The 25,353-nt window shown below is 35.0% G+C and overlaps 1 protein-coding gene across 10 annotated transcripts in view; it reads right to left on the minus strand.

Annotated features, from left to right (window-relative positions):
• tgo (Aryl hydrocarbon receptor nuclear translocator homolog tgo) overlaps positions 1–25,353 on the minus strand; it is an 83,502-nt gene that overhangs the window by 4,157 nt on the left and 53,992 nt on the right. For 4 of the 10 annotated variants that reach the window (XM_074134514.1, XM_074134509.1, XM_074134507.1 and 1 more), the window contains 9 exons: positions 14,902–15,062; positions 14,642–14,814; positions 13,439–13,586; positions 11,723–11,944; positions 4,408–4,530; positions 4,165–4,323; positions 3,332–3,482; positions 3,025–3,134; positions 1,441–1,589 (listed from right to left, as the gene is read on the minus strand). In XM_074134514.1, the coding sequence (XP_073990615.1) occupies positions 1,441–1,589; positions 3,025–3,134; positions 3,332–3,482; positions 4,165–4,323; positions 4,408–4,530; positions 11,723–11,944; positions 13,439–13,586; positions 14,642–14,814; positions 14,902–15,062 (1,396 nt within the window). Of the gene's footprint in view, positions 1–652; positions 783–1,440; positions 1,590–3,024; positions 3,135–3,331; positions 3,483–4,164; positions 4,324–4,407; positions 4,531–11,722; positions 11,945–13,438; positions 13,587–14,641; positions 14,815–14,901; positions 15,063–25,353 lie in introns of all 10 variants that reach the window. The other 6 variants (XM_074134515.1, XM_074134510.1, XM_074134508.1 and 3 more) reach the window with 4 other exon arrangements.

Below are 25,353 nucleotides of genomic sequence, written 5' to 3' on the forward strand. Positions count from 1 at the left end.
ATAGCAGCCTGTTTGTAATAATTTTTCCGTTTATGCTCACAGAGGTTTTTATATTTTACTTTTTCCATCATATACGTATTTATCTTTTACTAACCTTGACTCTGTAATTCTAAATAAATTTAATAATTTAAAAATTCTATGTCTCATCTAAAGCACTTCCTATCATACCAAGGCTGGATTAGATTAAAAGTATCCTCAAAAGACTGCATATTCCCAGCGCTGGCTTTTACAGCTTGTTTTACTACATTTGTCAACTACCTCTATATTTACTAATCTCTTTTCAAAATTATTTCTGTACATCTCGAAATAGTATTTTTCTAAATTAACCTGGGATCAATGGCAAAAGACTCTCTATTTGTTCCTCTATATCTACGTTCAAATTTAACTCTATTGGCATATGATCTGACCAAAGTTCCTTAATCACATGGAAATCTTTAATTAAGTGTACACTATTTAATGATACCAACGCCTAATCAATTACAGGGCAACCCCTTGGTCCAATGTAAGTAAATTCTCCAGATATCCTCCCATTTATAATTAAAAAAGTGTGTTCATCAGCAAAGTCAAGAATAACTTTAATCACAGAATTAAACTTTTTTGTCTCTTGTACTTTTCTTTCCATCGCAATTTTCAAAATTTAATAACCACTCACCAAAGCATTCCAATCTCATCAAAATATTCTCCTACTCTAGCATTCCAATCGCCTAATAAGATCTGCAAGTTGTTATTTTCATTTACAAAATCAGTAAGGGAACTCACTGTTTCTTTCCAATTACTCGGACCTAAATAAATTGGCAAAAGGTATTTTTTATTAGTTTTAATTTCTACTAAATCAAAATTATTAATTTTTACAAATTTACATAAACCTTTAGAGATAAGTTCCCTTTTATTACAACAGATCAAAAAACCTCCAATTCCGCGACTAAAATTTGAAACTTGGTAATGCGCGACATGCCCTGCTGTAAATATATATATATATTTCTTTATTTTTTAAAAAATAATGCTAACAGAAGTGAAGGTGTGAGGCTCCTATATTGTAAAAAAAAATAGAAATAAAAAAATAAAATTTAAAAAAACAGAAACCTTTCTTCCATCCAGTGCTGAAAAAAACGAATTTTTCTGCATAAAATATGTGGTTGAATTATATGAACTTATTTCTGAAAAATATTGAATTAAGTACCACGCATATAGTATTTTCACATTAAAAATTCAAGTTATTTAGCGGGTCTCTCTCTCAGCAATCAGCCTGATAAGAAAAATAGCATAAAGTTCAAATTTTATAGTGCTTTAGTTGCTACCCTCAGAGCAAAATGCTCTGTTTTTTTTTCTAATCGGCCGAATAAGTATTTCTTTAAATTACCAGGACAATTTCACTAAATAAAAATTACAATGTTTGTGATTCCTATTTTTTTTTCATTGTTGGTGTGAACCACAAAGTACCTGGCACAAACTCCACGCTGACTGCGCAGGTGTCGGACTGGCCGTCGGCTTGGTAATGCGTGACATGCCCTGCTGGCCGGGAGAAACGTATCCTATTGGAGACTGTGTTGTTTCGTAATTGTATACTTGCCCACTTCGAGCATCTCCACCTACAAATCAATTGTAATTGTGAGACATCTTATAATAAACAATCGTGAAAAAATTTGGGAAAAAAGATAAAAATGGCATCTTTCTGCCAGTTATGGCTTGCAGAAACAAAACTTGATTGTGACTGACCAAAACTGGGGAATGGATAATGATGGACAATTTCTTAGTACTTAGAATTTCTAATCTATCTGTTGCCACCCAAAAATCCCATACTGTCTGCTCAAATTCTGCACAACCAAACACATACAACCACACTGAAACGAATTTCTAATTGATATTCGTGATGCATATTGCAACGAAGTTGACCTGGGCAGAGAAGAAAGGCTTAGATTGTTCTAGGGGTTGAGCGACCAAAGTCGGTAACAGGCCGCCACTGTGTGAACAAAAGGCCGGTCGCTACCTGAGCTGGAAAAGAAAAAGGCTAGATTGTTGTAGGAGTTTAGTGACCGTAGCCTGTAACGGCCCACCGCTGTGTAAAAGCCAGCTAAGAGAAAGGCCCTAGGTGGGGTGGTGGCAGTATGTGTTTTCCCAGCTAGTGATTGACAGGTGGGAGGGAGGCAGACGGAGTTGGAGTGAGACAGAGAGTTGGAGGAGGGCGGCCCCAGCTGAGGTGGTGGCAGTGTGTTTTTCTCAGCCAGTGAGCGGCAGGTTGGAGTGAGACAGACGGAGTTGGAGTGAGACAGAGAGTTGGAAGAGGGCGGCCCCAGTTGGGGTGGTGGCAGTAAGTGTTTTCCTCAGCCAGTGAGCGTCAGGTGGGCGTGAGACAGACGGAGTGGGGCAGTTGCAGTTAAAAGGAGGCAGACACAGCTGGAGAAGTTAGTTTTTGAGTGAGTTTTGAGTTAGTCTTGGAAAGTTAGTATGGAGAGACACTTTGGAAGTGACAGTTTGAGAGAGTCAGTGTTGCGGAGTGCTTCAAAGTTAGCCAGTTAGGCGGTTAGTCAGTTAGTGAGTAGAGCTTTGTTAGTGCGGTTGAGACTAGTGCAATTCGGTGCAGTGCGGACAGTGGTCAGTCGTGGAACAGTTTTGTGGCGTTACGTAGTGAGTAACAGTAAACTGATGTGACTGTTGTAAATGGTAACTGTAATGAATAGCGTTAGTTACTAGTAAATGTTAAGGTTAGTTAATGTTAATGTGTGAATAAATAAGGTTATTACTTACAAATTTAGCGAGTTTTATTATTTATCAAACCCACATATTATTAAATTAACTAGTGGCAGGCACTAGTTGTGTTGTTAAAGTTTTTAGTAAAAGGACAAAAACTTTACAATATCTATAATAAATACTTCATTTATCCGGAAAACGAAAAATATCCGACTTATTGTCATTTTGCTTTCTTTCACCAATTGAAATTATTTTAATTACATAAACTGATTTTTTTTTTGCTGCCCCATTTTGTGATAATATCTCGAAAATTAAGTCTAATGCAAAATTAAATACCATGCATATGCTGAGGTATGTGCGAGTAGCGTTGCATTGTATAGTCAACGCCTGGGTAACTCACACTATCTGCCGCAGGAGTCTCATTTTCTCCACCACTTTGAAGAGACCTAAGAATATGAATATTTGATTACAACTAGTTAATTATAAATACATTTAATTGTATATATTAAAAATAAAGATTTTAAAAAAAGTGACTGCATCATATTTTCAAGCTAGATTTAGAATTTTTTTTTTTAAACTTTCAAAATTATTTGGAATAACTAAAAGATTAATAAGGACCCACATAAAACAATCTTTTACTAACTTCGCAGTAGTATTGGTGCAAACAATGTATTCCACTTCATCAGTATAAGGGTTGAGAAAAGCAAATGCGGAAGTTCTAAGCCAAACCCAGTCTCTTGTTTTCGTCCTGAATCTGTACATGACTGACATTACTTGACCCTTCAATTTCACAACTGTAACATAAAAACAGAATGCAGAATTAGTAAGAAGAGTATATTTTACAAGCGTATGAGAACCAATTGCCTAAAAGACCTTGGCTTAAAGGTACAGGCATGAACAAAAGAATGGTAACAACTCGTACGATTAGCAGATTGAGAGCGAACCATGCAGTCTGTGGGTAGTACCTATATCGAATCGGTAAGCGAGTTACTCTGTTGTGCGAAAAATGTAAAGAGGAACAAGATTTTAAACATGTCTTCATGGAATGTCCACTGTATAAGAAAGGAAGAGAAGAGCTGTTCAGCTCGCTTTACAAAAATTTGTGTGCGCCGTATTTACGAAGACATCATCTTTTCTAATATTGTCTTATGTCCTGAAACTTGTTGGAAGATTTAATTAAAATTTATATTTGCAGATAGAAAGTTACATCGTTAAAAACAAATATGCTGGGAAGGAATGAACTTCGAAGTTTGCTGTATGGTGAAAAACCAATGCACAAAAAAAAACGGAAGAAGCTTAACTAAAGGTCACCAACTCTGCTGAGTTTGAAAGGCAGACGATGTTTGATATCCTCTAACACGTTAACAACAGTTTACCATCATTATTTGACCTATCTTAAAAAATAAATAAATACTATAAATATAAGACAAATAAACTGTTCCGTAGTAGTGTCCATCATTTAAAACTAGTACGTACCTTGTTCAAATGATTCTTTCATGTGTGTTTGATCTTCAGGGTGGAAGAAATCAAAACAAGATTTGCCAAGAAGTTCAGGAGGTGTATAGCCCAGTATTGTCATAACTCGTTGGTCGACAAATGTGAATTTACCTTCCATTGAATGTCTAGATATGAATTCTGAAAAATTCAATGTTCAATGTGTTTGTTTTCTAAAATCGCAATGTTTTAGATATGTTTTAAACTATCATGCTTTTTGTTCACCTGCATTGCTATTTGAACCTGCCATATCAGTGGTATTAGGAGTAGAAGTTACTTGTAAGCGACCTATCGCTACTAAACAGGAATGCGTACCGTCATCTTCAACGCCTCGTTCCATTTGCACTGCTAAAATATACTCCATATAAGAATCCTTTTAAACAAACGAACAAAACATTCATGACTTTCTCTTACTGCAGCTCACACAATTTTAACTGATTTAGCTGCTGATAGCCATACTATGTTCAAATACATTTTTCTAGAGAAAATCCAACTTAAAAAATTTGACTCGATCACAATACTTGCTCTATTTAGAGAAGCAGTAAGAGAAGGAAAACTTGTGCTCGTTTCTCGTTGAACTTTTCTTTTTTGATTATTTTCAATAGTGTTTTGTGATTGTAGGGTCGAATGAAAGTTCGCTTTTTGTGTGTATAATACCCTAACTTATCGGCTCGGACTGTGCTTCTCCCCTTGTGATAGTGTGCTAAGAGAGAAGTTATTCTCGGTTGATATTATATTCAGATGCCTGTAATGCCGACAATCTTCAGTATGTTTTGACTATGAATTTGTAGTTTCCATCCCATTTCTCACAGACAGCACGTCATGTGGCAGAAAGTATTTTCCCAGTTATATACTAAATAGCAATCCATGTTTAATAAACGCCAATGTTTACTTAAAAAATTAGCCAGAAAGAGGGAGGATTCCGGCGCCCATGTCACATTTTTGCATTCCAATTTTAAATGGACATTTTTCATTCACTTTTACCAATTTTAATAAAGCTCTTTTTCTGAATTTTGTTAAACCGAAGAACCCCATATATACGTACTTTGGGGTTAGAACAAATTTAGTTAATTAAATAGTATAAATTCTTCCAAAGAGAAATATTACATGTATAGTTGATACGTATGGTTAAATCCGAAATGCAAGACAATACTTTCAAAACTTTTATAGGTCATATCATGTTTGTTTTCCACTCACCAGTATCAAGACACAAAAAGAAAATGCAAGATTAAATTTTCTCTTAAATTATACTAGTGAAGTGTCATATGACACTTGAAACATCTAAGTGGGAGTCAAAACTCCTTTACGCCCTATTCAGATACTTTATCTCTCATGATGAAAATTCGATACCAGACGGAAATATAAATATAAGATATCAAAAGCACGCTATGACGAATACCTTCAATTAAAATATACAGGGTGTTTTAGGGTTAAGTGTCCTAACTGAAAATATGAATTTAATACCTCAAAACAAGAAAAAAAAAAATTCCTATGAAGGTATGCCCGTTAACGCTTTGTTTGAGATATTCACGTTTAAAGATTTCCATTTTATGAATTATTATTAGGTAGGTAATAATAAAAAAAAATTAATAGTGTCTTCCGACCACTTTATCAATAGAAAATAATGACAATTAAAAGTAAATAAATAAATAACTAAGAAAATGAGAAATCGGTATCTTTCTTCCACAGCAGCAATAGCGAACGGCACTTGATTGCTGATATTGTTTCAATTACTCTTCTTCTTAAAGAATGAAGATCATTGACCGGCATTTCATAGACTTTTCCTTTAATGGCACCCCAAGCAAAAAATCCATTGGTGTCAGATCTGAAGAGCAAGCAGGCTAAGCCGCCAATCCTGCTCGGCCAATCCATCGATTAAGATAATGTTGATTTAGCCACTCATTTAATTTAACCTCTGCCGCAATGTGCTGGACAACCATCTAATTGAAACCATGAGTTCTTTCTTAGTTGTAGCGGAACATCTCAATCAAAATCATTATTAAGAAACAGCAAAAATGTGCCCGCATTGATCCTAGGTGGTAAGAAATGCGGACCGTGAAAATATTGTCTAATATTGCTAACTAAATATTGCACTGAAACTCACGCTGAAAATGGTGCTCACGAATTGCATGAGGATTTTCGAGCATCCAGAGGTGATAATTTTTTTGGTTTAACATTTCTTGTGAATGTAGCTCCATGGGTCCAGAGAATATGACGCGAAAATTGTGGCCTACGATCAACTTGAATTAAATACCAATCGGAAAAATTTCTTTGACAAAATTCTTGAGGTAATAAATGTCGTACCCGTTGATAATGCTATGGGTTACGTCCATCTGCAGAGAGTGTTCTCCTTACTGTACTTGGCGTAATATGTATTTCTGCTGCAGCTATTCGTACACTGGCAGACGGATTATCATCAAAATATTGTAATATTGTAGCACTCCTTTCATTTCATTTAGGGGCAAGAGCTCCATCAGCACGTGGCATTAAAGAAAATGTGCCAGTTACTCTAAGACGTAGAAATGTGGATCTAAAGATAGTCTTGTACAGTAATCTTCTATTAGGAAATCGCACGGAATATTCACGACAGGCAGCATTGCAAAAACCATACGCAAACACCTTATCGGCATATTTACTGTTAGAATAAATGCGAGGCTTAACGATGCAAACTCTGTAAAAGCGTCAAACAGATAAATGTTATTGAGAAAGAGTCATTATTTAGAAAGTCCACAGTGAAAATTCCAGATGGTATTATTCCGTACGGTATTATTGATACGGTTCCAATGTCAATATTGATATGTACAGTTAGGGACACAAGAACATTTTAGCAGTTATACAATCAATTTATCATTCGTTCTAAAATTTTCAGACGTGAATATCTCATAAACAAAGCGTTAACGGGCATGCCTTCATAGGAATTTTATTTCTTGTTTTGAGGTCCTAAATTCATATTTTGAGTTTGGACACTTAACTTAAATTCATTAAAACGCACCAATCGCTAATAACTTTTTAGGAAAGCGGAATTTCGAAAAAACCCACGAAGTAAACTATATGTTGTTTTTTTTGTCTAGTTTTCAAATTTTCCACCTCCGATACTGTATTTTCATTTTTGGCGGAGTTACGGCCAAAAACCCGATTGGGGTTTCATAAGGACCACTGGTTTTGACAAAGATTATGAAAACTACATAAAAAACTGGAAAATAACGTTGACCCCGTTTCGATATCCCTAATATTAGTAGAGATATTTAAGATCAAACTTACAATTTTATCTATTCCTGAACGGTTTTCGATACTAATTTTCCTCTAGAAATACACGTTTTTGGAGGTCCTCTGACAGCAAAAAATGTTACTTGTGACGCTAGGAATAAAAATAATAGTAATTGAAGATTTTAAAACATGTAGTGTAATGTAATGGTTTTGGGTGAGTCAGGATAAATTTGTTTTATCATCAAATAAAAGCAATCATCCCATCATTTTAATGCACCCAGTATGCAATACTTCTTGACCTATGATTATGGTAAGAATATCTTAACCTTATTGAGGGGCGGATGTTGGTCTAATGGTCAAGAGCGTGGCTTTGTAAGTGGGCGATCCCCAGTTCGAATCCCGCGTATGCAGTCATTCTTATTACTTAAAAAATCATAATACTTTTTTTAATAAAGTGTAGTAATACGCAGGATTCGAACTGGGGATCTCCCCCTTACAAAACCACGCTCTTGACCACTAGACCAACACCCTGGCAAGATCTTACCCTAATCATAGGTCAAGAAGTCTTGCGTACGGGGTACATTAAAATGATATGATGGTTGCTTTTATTTGATGCTAAAACAAATTTATCCTGATTCACCCACAGCCATTACATTACTCATCATTCTTTAAAATCTTCAATTATTATTATTTTTGTTCTTTGTGTCACAAATAACATTTTTTGCAGGCAGAGGACCTCCCAAAACGTGTATTTCTAGTGGAAAATTCATACTGAAAACCGATCACTAATAAATAAAATTGTAATTTTGATCATAAATATCTCGAAAAATATTAGGCATATCAAAACGGGGTTAACAGCATTTTTCACAATTTTTTATGTAGTTTTCATATTCATTGTCAAAACTAGCGGTCCTTATAAAACCCCAATCGGGTTTTTGGCCGTAACTCTGCCAAAAATAAAGATACAGCATCGAAGTGAAAAATTTGAAAACTAGACCAAAAAAAATATATAGTTTACTTCGTGGGTTTTTTCGGAATTCCGCTTTCCTAAAAAGTTATTAGCAATTGGTGCGTTTTAAATGGATCACCGTATACAGGGTGTATACGGAGGAGTGGTCGAAACTTCGGGAGGTGATTCAGCAGCTCAAATGCAACAAAAAATATTCTCTTCACTTTGGCCCGATTCTCAATAGTGTCCAAGATATTTGCATTTTTAACTTTTCCGACCATACTCGCGTTTTTCACCATAAAAACGGCCGTAACTTTTCTATCCTTTATCCTACAACAAATCTGCTTATTCCAAACGAAAGAGCACAATTATAGTCAACTACTGCGTTTTATTGCTACTTTATTTTTTACTTCCGTTTTATAAAATAATAATTGTTCTAAACTAAAATGGTTACTTTTCTTTTTGTTCCTTATCCAAAAATTGACATTTGAGTAAATTAGTAGTGAAAAGTCAGTTACGCAAAATCCCAGTTTTCTGCATATACACCCCTCAGTTCGGGGTAGGGTTTTATTAAAAACCAAAAAAATCCATATCACCTTGTGGCTCAATAAATGCGCAACATTTTCTGAAATTATGTGATCCCTTGATTCATTAACCATTGAGAAAATGCAGTTGAAAATTTTAACAAAAATCATCGAGAACGAAATTTTTAGACATTAAAGTAAATATTTAATTGTTATAAGAATCGTTTTAAGGCTCTGTATTGAGCAAATTTATAGGAAATTTAATGCTCTTTCGTTTGGAATAAGCAGATTTGTTGTAGGATAAAGGATAGAAAAGTTACGGCCGTTTTTATGGCGAAAAACGCGAATATCGACGGAAAAGTTAAAAATGCAAATATCTTGGACACTGTTGAGAATCGGGCCAAAGTGAATAGAATATTTTTTGTTGCATTTGAGTTGCTGAATCACCTCCCGAAGTTTCGACCACTCCTCCGTATACACCCTGTATAATACCGACTTTCTTTATCTCCACTCCAGATAATGGAAGCGAAATCTATGTATAGTGGAAGAGATAAGCAATTTGACTAATCTCCCAATCGAATGACTCTTCAATAGTAACTTTGAGCTCTAAAATGTCTTAAAATGTATTTTTTGCTTTGTACTTTTCTTTGTATATAATAATTAGGATGTTGATGCTGATTTTGAAAGTGTGAATAAATGCTGTGGCGATTTACAATTTTGTTCGTCCCTCGAATTGTTAATTTTTTGCCAATAAATAACAGTGTTCAAAAAAAAAAGTTTAACATAAACATTATAAATATGTAAAACATACATAATTGTTATATGAAACAATTTTAGAAATTTCAAGAAAATTTGGGAGTGTGGTCTGAAAAACTGAGTTAATATTTTTATGAAATGAATTTTTATTTTTGTTAATTAGTAAAAGGAGTTTGAATTTACACTATTCTTCTTTCTAGAGCAGTAGCGTATCCAAAATTTTGACTTACGACAGCAACCAACTTACTTAAATTTTACCTTTTATTTTTTACTTTTTGGGTTTACCTTATGTCCTTTTGTTTTTAAATTCATATATGTACAGTAAAAAGTTTTAATAAACAAAACCTTGCGACAGTCCAATATTTATATAACAGAAATGTAGCGTATATCTTGGATTCTTGGATTCACTGGCGTGCCGGGTAATTTTGAATTTTGCCATGGGATGTATTGAAGTAAATTCAATGCACGCATAATTACTAAATTACGATGGCTTTATTATTATTATAGCAGCAGATGCCACCAGTCATTTAATTCCCCCTTCCCCAGCAGCGAGTAACTATCCTGCCTAAGTGCTAACATTTTCATTTTTTTCTCTTATCTATCCGGATAAGCGCTGGGCACATGTTTATATACAGGGTGACCAGAGTTATATGCTCCACCCACTTTTTTTTTAACGGCGGGAAATTTCGAAAAAATAAAAAACACGTATTTAATCATTTTTAGTCTAGTTTATTTTCAGTGATTGACCCATTTTTTTAAACCCTTGTATCTCGAGATACAGCATCCAACTTTTGTTTTTCAAATGGAACGTTATATTTTTTGTTGCATATTTTTGTAGTATTTGAGCTCCTAAAAACAACAAAAAAAATTTTTTTGAAATCGGTTAGGTTTTTCAAAAGTTATGGTAATTTAAAGTATGAAAAACAAATTTCAGTTTACAGTCAAAATTACGTTATTTTTTTTTTAAAGAATCTATTCAAACTGGGCACAACCATGGGATAGGCAAGCCAAAACTCTGGACTCCCACGCTTTCCTTGTAGCAGCACTTATGGTGGCGAAGTCAAGATCTAGGCAGGCTAGAGTTATTCGACGTTCGAAAATAAACTAGACTAAAAATGATTAAATGCGTGTTTTTTATTTTTTCGAAATTTCCCGCCGTTAAAAAAAAAATGGGTGGAGCATATAACTCTGGTCACCCTGTATAGTTTTACATAATTAAAAGAAATATTCGCGTAATGATACACTTTTAACGCATTTAGTCGCGAAAGTAAACTTTTTTAGTAGTTTTACTAAAAGTAAAACAAAACGATCGCCATTTTGTTTAGCCCCTTTTTACAATGATCAGAAATACCCTGCGTTAAAACTCCATTTTAGACCCTTCAATTGCATTCAATCGCATCTGATTCGTCGCGATACAAGCTCGTATGATTCCCGACTGCAGCATGAATAAGCTGTTATTCAAAGTAGACCTAAAGACGTCGTGGGCACGACGTTGCACGAAGATTCACTAGCTTCATTCTATTTTTATTTGTGTGCTGATTTATTTATTATATTAAGTATTTATAGACTGTTTTAAATAAATATTACTTGTGAACATTGCAACTAACAAAATGTTATATTTAGAAAGGCCTCTCATGGAAAATACGCCAATAGTCGCGAAAAGTTCTAAAACAACGATTTTCATGTGCGCAAGCTAAACTCATTGTCTCTCATCATAAACACACTAAGTAAAATCAAATAGAATGATGAATGAGCATACATCTTGATTTCGAATGGAGCAAAAATAGAATGGGAAAAATAAAAATAAAGGCTACAAATACAGTAATTTACATCATTAATGCTTTTTGGTAGAAGGGGCGCATTCATATTTAACGCCATTAGCGTTCTTGATCATTAATTAATTAATTAATCACGAGTATTTTTCAGTTACGAATGCTTCAATTAATGTGATAAAAAAAGCTTATAAACATGAGCTGAAGATTATAATAAAACCAAAATTAATCATAATTATATTGAATTATAAAGGATCTCTTTATTTTATTATCATTATTTGTTGTAGAATTGTCGAGTCGTTTGTGATAATCAGGGAGAAAGATGATGTTACCTGACAGGGGATGGGTATCGAACTGACCTGTGGGCGGCCAGTTTTTGATATAACCTGTACAGTGTACAACAGCATAGTTATGGCCATCACGAGAAGGTCCTAAGGAATTCCTTTGTTTTAGTCTATTCAAATGTCCTGCTGAGAGGCTTTCTGGACCAACGGAACCAACTTTCATACGACATATAAATCCTCGCCGGGCTCCCATACACATGCGCATTGAAGCTGAAAAAATTAAACTCATAAATAAAATAATACATGTTATTATTAGTTCTTTTATCACGTGCTTATTAGCTAGTTTAATAATCGTTAATTAAGGTTTGAAGTGTTTTATCAAAATCAAACCCACATGTAAACTAGTAAAAGCCACTAGATAAAAACATTACAATTTAGTGTCAAAAGAGCGGAATTAATAGCTAAAAATAGTAAAAATTATAATGGCTAAAATAGTAACAAGTAATAAATTTGATCACTGAATTTTGTAATAATCTGAGGTTAGTACCAGCTGTTTTATGTATATCCGTAAACACTAGAATTCAAATGCAGAAATAAAAGGAGGGATAATGTCACTTATGAATGAAATGAAAAAGGACTGGGAAGAAATTATAAATGACATACATAAAGACAAAAACCAATATAGGATACATAAATAAATAAAAATGAAAAAGGCTAAGGACGAACCAGAGAGAAAGATAGTCGAGGAAGAACATTATGTAAAACGTAGATTAGATTGGCTGACAAGCCGGAGATTAAAACGGCTGAAAAATAAGGAAATTAAGGCACACAAGTGGCGCTTGAGCAGTTTCGCAAATAAAGCAGCCAACCTACGACGGAACTTCCTCATTAATTTCAGATCAGAACACACGACGCCAACAACTAAAGATACCAACTATTTAATGAAGGTCTCTTGTTTGACCACACTTGTCTTCCCTGGCGTACTTCAAGATTTATGGGAGGGATTGCTATGGATGCTTTCACCGATGGCGCAAGGACCTCAAGTTCATGAAACAGGCTCTCAAGTTAGCAGAATTAAGGACACTCCTCGCGAGACAGTGGCTAGAATCTTAGAATTTGAGGCAGCAAAAAGAGTATTTTCAGGAGAAGCGGACTTATATAATGACATCCTCGGCTTCATTAGTTATTCTGTCGAAGGAAAAATTAAAATATTGTGGAGACTCGAGACTAAAATAGAACACAAAAATTGATAATGTGAAGAGGTCCCATTTCGAGGACAACTTTGCGAATATCTGGCTGAGAGGCTAACGAGTTCATCTAAAGTGCGTGATAAAATGAAACGGGACGAGAACGTGGATAACCTGAAGATCATGGATGAACTTTCCAGGAAGGCGAGAAGGTATGTTTATATTACCCGGCCCAGAGAAGAAAGGACCTCCTTAAGTTCAAAACGATGGGAAAGGAGCTTCATACATAAATACCATCATCTCAGGACCCGACAATCTGGAGTACAAATCCAATGTATGCCCAGGTACTAAATTAAAGGTCGCACATTCAATGACATTTAATGCCCTTCGTCGATAGAACTTCTGAGGAAGAACAGGCACCTTTAGTTCTCCAATTGACCCCATGGAAGAGCTATATTAATAGAAAATTAAAAAACTTAATTTGGATGAGCTCTGCTTTGTGTTTACATATATACGCATGTTTTTAAAACTGAATGAAACGTAGGCCAAAAAATGGGCTTCTTGAAAGACTACTAACATTGATGTCCTTCCTTCTTCACAGTTCCAGTTTTCAAATCCAATATTCTCCCTGAATTTTGAGGTTCCTGAGTGGAAAGCTGTTCCCGCACTTTCTCCACATCTTCTGGGTGCAAATGATCATAGATAGTTGATCCATACCATTCATTCTGAAATTAATAAGTAAATTAGAGACGACTGAATGATATGACAAATATATGTACATACATATATATGAATATTACTACTAAGTAACAAAAGTTGGTGCGTTTTTCACCTTAAGTTTCAAAAAGTGGTTTGTTTGTTTATCTTCTTAAGCTTTATTTAAACCTATTCTTCAAATATAGGTCTTCATTTTCTACAACATGAACTCAACAATGAGAGCCACCATTCGAAGCCCTTCCCATATTATGCTGTATAAGCTGGTTTAGAGAGGAACTCAAAATTCAAATTTTCCATTACTGCGAACGCTTGACGTGACGTGTTTGAACTTATCTCGAGTTCTTGAAGGAGTACGCTTTTAAAATTAACAAAAAGAAAATTTTGAGCAAAACGAAATGTAAGTGATCTAGCAAAGTAAACTGCAGTGATTAAGTAATTTCATTAATCCAATCTAATCCGTTGGTTTAGACTGTTCGGATCGTAGAAATAAGTTCGCTTTTCCTCACAAGTTAGTTAATACGATAAGACGTTAATTGTATTTTAAAGACATTAAGTCGGCGTGCGGCTGGCAGGGGCATAAGTTGATGTGGACTGCAATTTTTTCATGCGAAATATGGTTGAGTGGAAAAAAACCTAATTCAACTGAATGTTTTCTGATTCTGGTGCAGGTGCTAGGATCCTCTTGTATAACTAATCTGTCAGAAGAGTGAACCAGGAATAGAGGATAACCTGTTAGACTTACCTTCAATCGGATCGGACCACTCTCTCATTTTTTAACCAGATGTGCGTAACTCGTGAAACAGAAAGAAAAAGAATCTTCCTTCTCTATTTCATCTTTTTATTTTTTTTATTTTTTATGCATTATCACTATTCTGACGTATGAACCTTTTTTCAAGCAAAGACGCAAAATCGCCCGAATTTCTAGATTAATTTTCGCCTATTTATAAATGCGTAGACCTTCTCAAGAACTAATACAAGTAAAAACTAGAAGTAAAAGAAATACTTGAATCACTGGGTTACTAAAATTAAAGAGAGAGAGTGAAAGACAGACTGTAACATTTACCTGGGATTGATTAAGAACAGGGCTAACAGAATCCGACACATATATAATTCTACCAGTATCACATGTAACCACAAATAGGAAGCCATCAGCAGCTTCGAGAATTAAATGTTTTAACTCTTGATCTGTTAAAAATGACGGTTTATACGTGCCATCTGAACTAGTGTTACCTGTACCTGCACAAACAAAACTTCAATGATATATGAGATAGTAAAAAAAACTTAATTTAAGCTAACAAATAATATATTCTGTTATTATCAAACCTCTGAGTGCTTTCATGTGGGCAACAGCCATCTTGAGAATTGTGAGTTTGTCTGGTTTACGAGCCAAAGCACTACACGTGGGTACCATATCAGACAATTCAGTAATGTAAGCTGTCATCTTGTTTCGTCGACGCCTCTCAATCTCGCAATGGTTCTCCCTACTGTGGAACAGAAGATGGTGTTGAAATAAAGAAAGAAATTATGCTATAAACACAATGTAATCAAATTAGGTAGAAAAGAGCATTTTACGGCTTTTGACTCGTATACTTTTCGGAACATTTTCACCGATTGAAATTTTTTCACCTTCAACTATGTTGTAGATTGACTACCTTATAGCAAATTGTTTGCATTTTAAAATCGGGCCATTGTGTGTTATTTAACCTTAATGGTTTTTGACAGTCATTGAATTTATTGAATTCCAGGTTTCCAACAATCGATTTGAATGTCGTTAAAAAGGTGTACTAATGATGGTTGTTACGATTAAATTGAACGAGTATACCACTTGAGATAGACATTTTTAAAAACTAGCTACTGAAACCCACAAAACGTTTCTTTCAACGTAATAGCCATCACAAGCAATAAGTAAAATAAATAAGTAAAAGTGAGTGCTTATCATTTCACATACTACACATTCAAAACTTCGATCTAAAAACACATGAATTTCTCTGAGTGCAATGCTTTAGATTCAGACTTACTAATTTTCTCCAATGATATTGTCTGAAATGTCCGTAAAACAGCGATGCCTATCCTTTTTTGCAGTCTGAAGGACTGTATTTTTATTCCAGTTCTGATAAAGGAGCGCAATATCACAGCCAATAGGCTCTATTTAGTTTTAAGTTCACAATATCATATTTAATTCTTAATTGCCATGTGAATACTGGATTCAATATGCTAGTAAAATCGCCTTTAGACTTCAATTATTTTACCGCCGAATAAAATTTTCACAACAGTGATCATTGCAAGAGTAACTGATTTTTCAAACTTCCTCGTTTAACTGTTAGCGGAGTTCATTGACTGACTCATAGCTTGGCTACTTCATCTTAAACTCTTCGCAGGGAATCATTAAGAGAATCACTAACAGTTAAAAATTCGCTGAAAGCGGATGGTTTTACTGCATTAATTTCAAGTCGGTAGAGAAAAATATTTTACCATAACTTTTGATATGCCTGCTCTACACGTTGAGAAGCATCAGCCGCATCGAATATAACAAACGGCGGTCAGTATGCGGGTCGAGGATTTTGGAACACGAGACGTATCCGCACCCCTAAAAACTAATAAAACATTAATTTCTTTGAAAAATTATTTCTAATTATTCATGTATGTTGTGGGTACTAGAACTCTGACAAAAACTTCGATAAGCCGTGCTTGAGAACAACTCAAAAAATCGCTCCAGCTGATCATTTTTGGAAGTTGTGTTCGGGTAGGCTACCCTTTAAAGTATCATTAGTCTAAATTATGATCGATATAATAACATTGCGGGCGACAGTTTAATTGAAATGATTTCTCTTAAGACTTATAATAGATAAAAGTTTTTTTTTTTTTGAAAAACCAATATTGATCTAGAAATTGAATTAGTCAACCGAAAGGTCGTCTTGAAAATAAGAGCATTTAGTTAGCGTCCCGTCTTAAAGACTTAAGTAGTAGTTCTGGTCTTAAATTAAAAAAAAATTCTATTAAAAAAAAAAATTAAATATGTATATTGCGTAAGTTATAGATCAAACATTTCTTGTAAATTTAAACTTATACCTGTGAAATAGCCAAAGTGAAGAGAAAACGTATTAAAATGGATTACGAAAGTAAGAGGATTCCTCATGGAATAAGACCTTACAGATGGTGTTTAAGACTATCTTTGCATTAAACAAATCATTGATCCAAACGTGATATAGAAGTTTTAATTCTTTGGCCAACATTTTCACTGTATAAAGCTTGCGGCAATATCTCTGATATTAATTTTTATTACTGATATTTATTTATTATTTTATTTTTAAGGTACAGTCCTCCACCTGTTCGATAAGTAATGTATTTAGTGTCTTAGGTACAACTGGACATCACTGCTGTTTAAGAACGGAAGTCTCAAAAGCGATAAATGATATATGACGAGTGATACACTTGGAATTCAATTACGATACGTAGTAATGGATTCTCGGAAGTTGGTCAGACAGAATAACGACTAGGTGGTCACATTCTTGCTAACCTTTTGGTGATGGAAATATACCTTTATCAGTTATAATATTTACTGTAGAAGAATTATTATAAATTGTGGTCTAAACGATATTTTTAATTTATCTGCAACTTTCAAGTGCAATTAATTTTAATTAAACTAGTTATGTCAAGTGAGTGGTAAAATGTTTCTACGATTAAATTTTCGAGAAACAGGGGAAATGAAAAACTAACTCATTCATAAATAAGACAAATCTTCGGGGAAGGACGTAAGAAGCGGAAATTAAAATAGTGAAGAAAAGAGTAAAAATGCAAATATGCAAAATACTGCGTTTTATAGGTAGACAATGTGGTGGTAGTGAGTAGAGTACAACTGGAGGAGGAGCATGCGGTCTGTGACCTGCAGATCGTGGGAACAAGACGGAGTCACGACTGCAGTCTGCCTGCCCCACTACCACCGACTTCTTACAACTCATAAGTAACAAGAGGCCTTTCTCCTGCAGCCCTCATTAAACAGGACACTCGCTTTACATTTCTACTATAACATTGATCAAGGATAATTTGGTGTGAACATTAATACACTATCTCTCACTCAATTTGAGACAAATTTCATGAATTTTGGATTTTTTTTTTTAATAATTGACTTCGGCCTGTTCGCTGGGATATTGCAAGAAGAAGAAGGATGTGACCGCTCCCTCCTTTGAAATGTTTATTAGAAATTAATAGATTATTAGAATCTATTGAAGAGGGTCTATTTGAGAAACACGTTTCCAGGGGAAGAGAATGCTAAGTAGGTAATACTAAGTTAATATTAAACAGATATGAAGTACTCCTAATAACTAATTTCAACATTCTGCCGGCTCTTCCGGTGATATATTCAACGTGTAGACCGAATGAAGGGTCAAAGATAACTCCCAGATCTTTAGCTTTACTGGCTCTTGGAATTATAACAATTTAATTTTAACCATAATTTTCCTATAAAAAAGAAAATCTAGCTTGCTAGAGAGTTCCAAGCAATACCATATGTATCAATGATAATTTAGAAACATATGCCACGTGAGTTTCGTGGGTTTTCATTGGAAACAGGTCGCTCTGGAATGCAAGGGCCTAAACATCAACTGTCACTGTTCATCTTCATTTCAGAAACTAAATTTGAACAAGTGTCAACAGCTAAATAAACAAATATGTTTTAAGAAAGCTACGTACCTTGTTAAAGGGAAAATATTTGGGGGGAAGCTTAATTAACTACTACCTTGTTATAGGGAGAATATTTGGGGGGAAGTTTAATTAACTACTACCTTGTTATAGGGAGAATATTTGGGGGGAAGCTTAATTAACTACTACCTTATTATAGGGAGAATATTTGGGGGGAAGCTTAATTAACTACTACCTTATTATAGGGAGAATATTTGGGGGGAAGCTTAATTAACTACTACCTTGTTATAGGGAGAATATTTGTGGGGAAGCTTAATTAACTACTACCTTGTTATAGGGAGAATATTTGGGGGGAAGTTTAATTAACTACTACCTTGTTATAGGGAGAATATTTGGGGGGAAGTTTAATTAACTACTACCTTGTTTTAGGGAGAATATTTGGGGGGAAGTTTAATTAACTACTACCTTGTTTGTAGCAATTTTAACTAGGCACCTGCCTATTGTACTTTTTCACTTCTGTGTTTTATTGCTACTTTATTTTTTACTTCCGTTTTATAAAATAATAATTGTTCTAAACTAAAATGGTTGCTAAAATGGTAAAAAGTGATATTTGAGTAAATTAGTAATGAAAAGTCAGTTCCCAAAATCACAGTTTTCTGCATTTACACCCCTCTGTTCGGGGTAGGATTTTATTAAAAACCAAAAAAATCCATATCATCTTGAAGCTCAATAAATGCACAACTTTTTCTGAAATTGTGTGATCCCTTGATTCATTATTAATTGAAAAAATGCAGTTGAAAATTTTAACAGAAATCATCGAGAACGAATTTTTTAGACATTAAAGTAAAAATTTCATTGTTATAAGAATCGTTTTGAGGCTCTGGGTTAAGCAGATTTGATGTAGGTTGAAGGATAGAAAAGTTACGGCCCTTTTTATGGTGAAAAATGCGAGTATGGTCGGAAAAGTTAAAAATGCAAATATCTTGGACACTATTGAGAATCAGTCCAAAGTGAAGAGAATATTTTTTGTTACATTTGAGCTGTAGAATCACCTCCTCAAGTTTCGACCACTCCTCCGTATACACCCTGTATAATACCCGTATACAAGGTGACTAGAGTTATATGCTCCACCCACATTTTTTCTAAATGGCGGATATTCCGAAAAAATAGAAAACAAGTATTTAATCATTTTTAGTCTAGTTTATTTTCAGTGACTGGCACATTTTTTTAAACCCCAACATCCCGAGATACAGCATCCAACTATTTTTTTCAAATGGAAATTATATTTTTTTTTTGCATATTTTTATAGTACTTGAGCTCATAAAAGAAACAAATAATTTTTTTTTTTAATCGACCACTCCTCCGTATACACTCTGTATAGAGTTACAAAACTGACGGGTAAAATAAACCAAATTAAATTGATCGAAAATCATCAAACCAGCATTAATTTTAACTTTTATATAACAATCATATAGAATAGTTTAAAATAGTGAAAGAAATAACTCACATTTATTAACTATATAATGTTCAAAATTTATGTCAACAATTAAAAGAAATCTATATCAAATAAATTTCATTTTTTAAATGTAACTCTTACATTAAATAAGGGGGCGGATGTTGGTCTAGTGGTCAAGAGCGTGGTTTTATAAGTGGGAGATGCTCAGTTCGAATCCGCGAATCCCACTTTTCATTTGTTCGAAAAAATTGCTTATAGTAAAGTACTTCCGTCCACGATACCTAATTGGTAGTGGGATGTTAAGCCTCGCCTGGAAAAATAAGAGATTACTTTTACCTTTATTAAATAAATGAATAAATCAGAATCATTGAAGGAGCTCATATTACAATTTCAAGCCTCTCAAAAACAAATTTCAGTTTATTGTCAAAATTACGTTATTTCGTTTAAAGAATCTGTTCAAACTGGGCACAATCAACGTATAGGCTGGCCAAAACTCTGGACTCCCACGCTTTGCTTGTAGCAGCACTTATGGTGGCGAAGTCAAGATCTAGGCAGGCTAGAGTTATTCGACGTCAGGTTGTTTTTCTACAAACGTTTGGTGTGGAGTTTTAGGAAATGAACTAATCGGCCCATACTTCTACAGAGAGAACATAACTGGTGAAAAGTATCTAACTTTTTTAAGAGACATTTTGCCAGTTCTGCTCTACAACATCGGCTAGATAAGTATTTTCAACAAGATGGTTGCCCGGCACATAATGAGAGAGTTGTTCGACGTTACCTGGACAGAAATTCCATGAAAAGTGCTTAGGGACTCATTGTCCCATCCAATGGCCACCTCGATCTCTGGACTTAACCCCAATGGACTATTTTTTGAGGGGATATCTAAAAACTAAGTGTACAGTAACCTTAATCCCGTGGCTTCAGTCGATGATTTGAAACGTCGAATAATTCTCGCCTGCCTAGATCTTGACTTCGCCACCATAAGTGCTGCTACAAACAGAGCGTGGGAGTCCAAACCATTGGTTTGCCTATCCGTTGATGGTGCCCATCAAGGTAGTAGTTAATTAAGCTTCCCCCCAAATATTCTCCCTATAACAAGGTAGTAGTTAATTATGCTTCCCCCCAAATATTCTCCCTATAACAAGGTAGTAGTTAATTAAGCTTCCCCCCAAATATTCTCCCTATAACAAGGTAGTAGTTAATTATGCTTCCCCCCAAATATTCTCCCTATAACAAGGTAGTAGTTAATTAAGCTTCCCCCCAAATATTCTCCCTATAACAAGGTAGTAGTTAATTAAGCTTCCCCCCAAATATTCTCCCTATAACAAGGTAGTAGTTATTTAAGCTTCCCCCCAAATATTCTCCCTATAACAAGGTAGTAGTTAATTAAGCTTCCCCCCAAATATTCTCCCTATAACAAGGTAGTAGTTAATTAAGCTTCCCTCCAAATATTCTCCCTATAACAAGGTAGTAGTTAATTAAGCTTCCCCTTCTCAAATAAATTGTAATTTTATAAAAAACCCAAAAAAGCCGGGAGATCCAAAAGACAAATTCTAGAAACTTATTCTTGCCAACAGCGAGAAAATATGTACAATAAACTATTAAGAATAGTTTTACATCAATTGAAAATTACTTTTTATGAAAAGCAGGCGTCCTCGATGTATACATGGTCTTCTAAATAATGATTCACACTTAAGAAAAAGGAAACCATCAATGTAATACTTCTAAACCTACAATAAATACTAATTTCCTAATCCACACACTGGATGTACCCATAAATGATAATTTCATATCCAACTTAATTGCTTATCGAGCCATAGATAAATTTACGCTCCTATCTGTAATTACACAATTACAAGATTAACTAATTTGGCCTCTTTCTAAATTAATAACTACCACTCCCTAAACAAATTCTATATTAAAGAATTAGTCTAGAATAAAAAATAAGCTGGCGATTTTTACTTCCTTCTGCTGCGCTAAACTTCCACTTAAATCAGATGTCAAAAACAAAAACAAAATAAAGTCGGTATGAACGTTGGTATATGCATTTTAATTTTTAACGTCAAAACAATTATATTTTTCATTAACTATTTTTTTGTTTAAACCTGTGCATGAATAGTTTAGTATCTCCTATTACAATCTGAATTAAATGGGTGCTACTCATAACTGAACAAATATTTTATGCATAAAAATGGCCAGCATAAGGGTCTGTGACACCTAATACATCCTAAAAATTATGATTCTAGAAGTGTGAATAAAATGTTGGGTCCTAGCTGATTTGTGTACCTTTTGACGTTTAATCAACCCTTATTCTTAACTTTTAAAACTGTAAGTTTTTGTTAAGGAGATTTTTGTACCTTTTGGATAGATTTTTTTTTTTTGTTCCTTAGTTGGAACAAATTTATATATTTAATGATTTTATAAACATATGCGAATCGGGAATAATTAGTTGGAAGATCTAGGATGAAAAAAAACTGACACAAGTTATGGGGGAATGGTAAAAAGTTGGTGGGTAGAAGACGGAGAGTGGAGAAATGTAGAATTAAGTGACGAATATTTACAAGATAATAGAAGAAAATTGTGATTACAGTACCTTCCAATAAGAGCAGTAAGATAAATTTTGATAACAATACTTCCTCTTAAGGGATGTAAGAGAAAACATGCTGTGATCCCGATAACTTCTAAAGAGGGGAAAGAAAAATGATTTGCAATAACAGTTCTTCTCCGTAAACGGGCAAAGAGAATTTAAACTGCGAATACTTCCCCTTAGTAGGTGTAAGAGCAGGATGAGACCTAAACGTCACGCATTCCAAATTCTTCTTCTTGCCTAATTTGGTCAAAGACGGGCGAAGATTTACAGTTATAATTAATAACCGTTTAAAAGGGGGTTTACATGGGTTAAACTAATTAGTAAAGTAAAGTAATCGCCTATTTTTTCAGGCGGGGCTTAACGTCCAACTACCATTTACTAGGTGTCGTGGACGGAGGGTAAACTAATTACATATTTACCATCGAGACCCCAAAAAGCCATATCAACCGTATACAAAATTTCAAATTGAAAGACAATTCAGTAATTCAATAATTAAAATCAGTTAGTACGTCGATAATTTGAACGATTGCAGAACTTCCTCTTAGTAAGTGAAAGAGCATCAGGGCACTTTAGAATCACATAAGAAAGCTTTAACCACTTCTTCGTGCTAAATATTAGCAAAGTCGGACTAAGAGTTGTAGAAATATTAGTAACAATGGTTTTAATGAGGGAAGGGATTAGCTATGCGGTTATCGTATTGGGGTTCGAATCCAGCTGCAGACCCTTAGATTTTCTCTTCCTAGGAGTTTCTTACAGCTCACTGACCGGTGATAGACAGTGTTGTCTTTAACGAGAGAACTCTGTCCGGAGGCCGGCAGTGCACTGAAAAAGCTCCGGGCACCAATAACCTTAGATGTTGACGCGCCTTAAATCATAAAAAATAAAAAAATAAATTAAATAAATAAAAAAAAAACAATGGTTTTAGAGAGGGCCTGACATGCGTGGGGAAACCCCTCTCCTAAAGATGCACAGCGTTGAGACTTCTAAAAATGCAAATCTACATCACTTTTTGTACCAAATAACGCTTCATTGGAGAAAATACGCACGAAACGATAATTTTAAATTATTGCAAAACTTCCCATTAATAGGTGTTAGAGCAGAACGTCCCTTTAATGTTACGTATGGGATCCCAAACCCTTTCATCCTGCCAAATTCCATCACAATCGGCTCAAGTTTTACAGAGTTATTAGTAATAATAATTTTGGAGGGGGCCTCTCATAAATGGGGCTAACTCCTCTCCCATTCGATGTACAGCGTCGAGACTCCCAAAAACCTACATAAAATTCCAAATCGAATGACACCTCATTCATGAAAATCGGTTCGCGCGTTTAGGCGCTACGTTGTTTACAAAAAAGGTAACAACAAGAAGAGCAACAAGAACAAGAACATTTTCTGAAAATGACGCTTTTGCTCATTTTCAGACACGTATTTCTCGAAATCTGTTATATCTGGGTTGTTGCAAAAAAATTACTGTTATAAAGGAGGGTTTGCCCTATATTTTAAAGGAAATTTGGGAATTTTTATCTTTTATAGAAAAAGAGAAAAAAGTTGTCAAAGTTGGGTGCTCTTCAAGGTTACGCTTCTTCGTTCGTGCCCGCCAGGCGTCTTTTTCCTGCGCAGCCGCCCTCCAGTCGTGGAATCCAAGCATTGCCAAAGCATCTCTTTCCACACAATCCTGCCACTGCGTCCTTGGTCTGCCTACCCTCCTGGGACCTTGATCGCTACCCTCCATAATTTTTTTGGGGTATTACTTCATCCCCCATCCTTGCCACGTGCCCTGCCCATCGATGTCTTCCGAGTTTTATAATTTTGGCGATATCCGGTTTCTTGAACAAAGCATATACCTCCCGGTTTTTCCGGGCTCTGTCCAACACATAAGGGTCATAATTTCTATGGAGAACCTGCCGTTCGAATACCACCAAGGACCGCTCATCTACTTTTAACATGGTCCATGGCCGGATCAATGTCTTGTACATTTGAATTTTCGTGCTGCGGAAGATAAGCTTGACTTTTATGTACTTTACTAGGCTAAAATAGCACCTATTTGCGGCCATAATTCTTCTTTTAATTTCCAGGCTCTCTTGATTTTTACTACTAACTAGGGACCCTAGATAGCCAAACTCGTTTACCCTCTCGAATTTGTAGTGCGCAATCGTTCCTGGAAGGTAGAGCTATATCCCGTGCGCATAAATTTTGTCTTTGCTTCATTAACAACCATGCCGAACCTTCTGGCTGCCATTTCTTGGCATTCTTCGATCTTGCTACAATATCGATATCGTCAGCGTATGCAAGCAGCTGAACAGTCTTATTTAGTAGCGTACCACTAGCTTGGATACCAGAGTCCCTTCAGCCTTTTCCAACGCCAAGTTAAATAAAAGGCAGGCTAGGGCATCCCTTTGTCGCAGTCCCTTATTTGGCATAAATTTTTCCGACAGATCTGCCTGCACGCGCACAAAACACTCTGCCCCCGGCAATGTCATCCTTATCAGGCGGACTAGCTTAGTAGGGATATTCATTTTCATCATGACGCTGTAAACGTAAAAAAACTATCAGTAATAGAGTTTTTACACGAATTATTTCATCGGAGAGATGACGGCCAGACATTCTATTGCAGATTCTCCAACACTATAGGGGCGCAGCGCATGAACTGCTACGTCTATTAGCGCTTCTACATCTGTTTCTTCTCTCGAACGATTTTTCACTCAAGTTGGGACGGCAGATATTCCCTACACCTATGGAGGGTGCCACAAAACTAACAAAATTATGTGGAGCATCAGGTATTAGAAATCGATTCCACACACCTCTTATTAAATCATCGGCTCCGTTGACCAAGGGAGGTCATGGCATTATCAACATTATAATACCTTATAGTATCTTTAACAAAAACTTACAGTTTAAAATGTTAAGTATAAGGGTTGATTAAACGCCAAAAGGTACACAAATCAGCAAGCACCCAACATTTCATTAATTCTTCATTAATATTTAAGTAATTTTACTGCATTAATTTTCATTAATATTTTTTAGAATTTATTAGATGTCACAGACCCTTATGCTGGCCATTTTCGTCTACAAAATATTTGTTCAAGTAGCA

Source organism: Rhodnius prolixus, unplaced genomic scaffold (genome assembly GCF_049639745.1).
Source record: "Rhodnius prolixus isolate KJV_2025 unplaced genomic scaffold, Rpr scaffold_16, whole genome shotgun sequence".
NCBI classification, from domain to species: Eukaryota; Metazoa; Arthropoda; class Insecta; order Hemiptera; family Reduviidae; genus Rhodnius; species Rhodnius prolixus.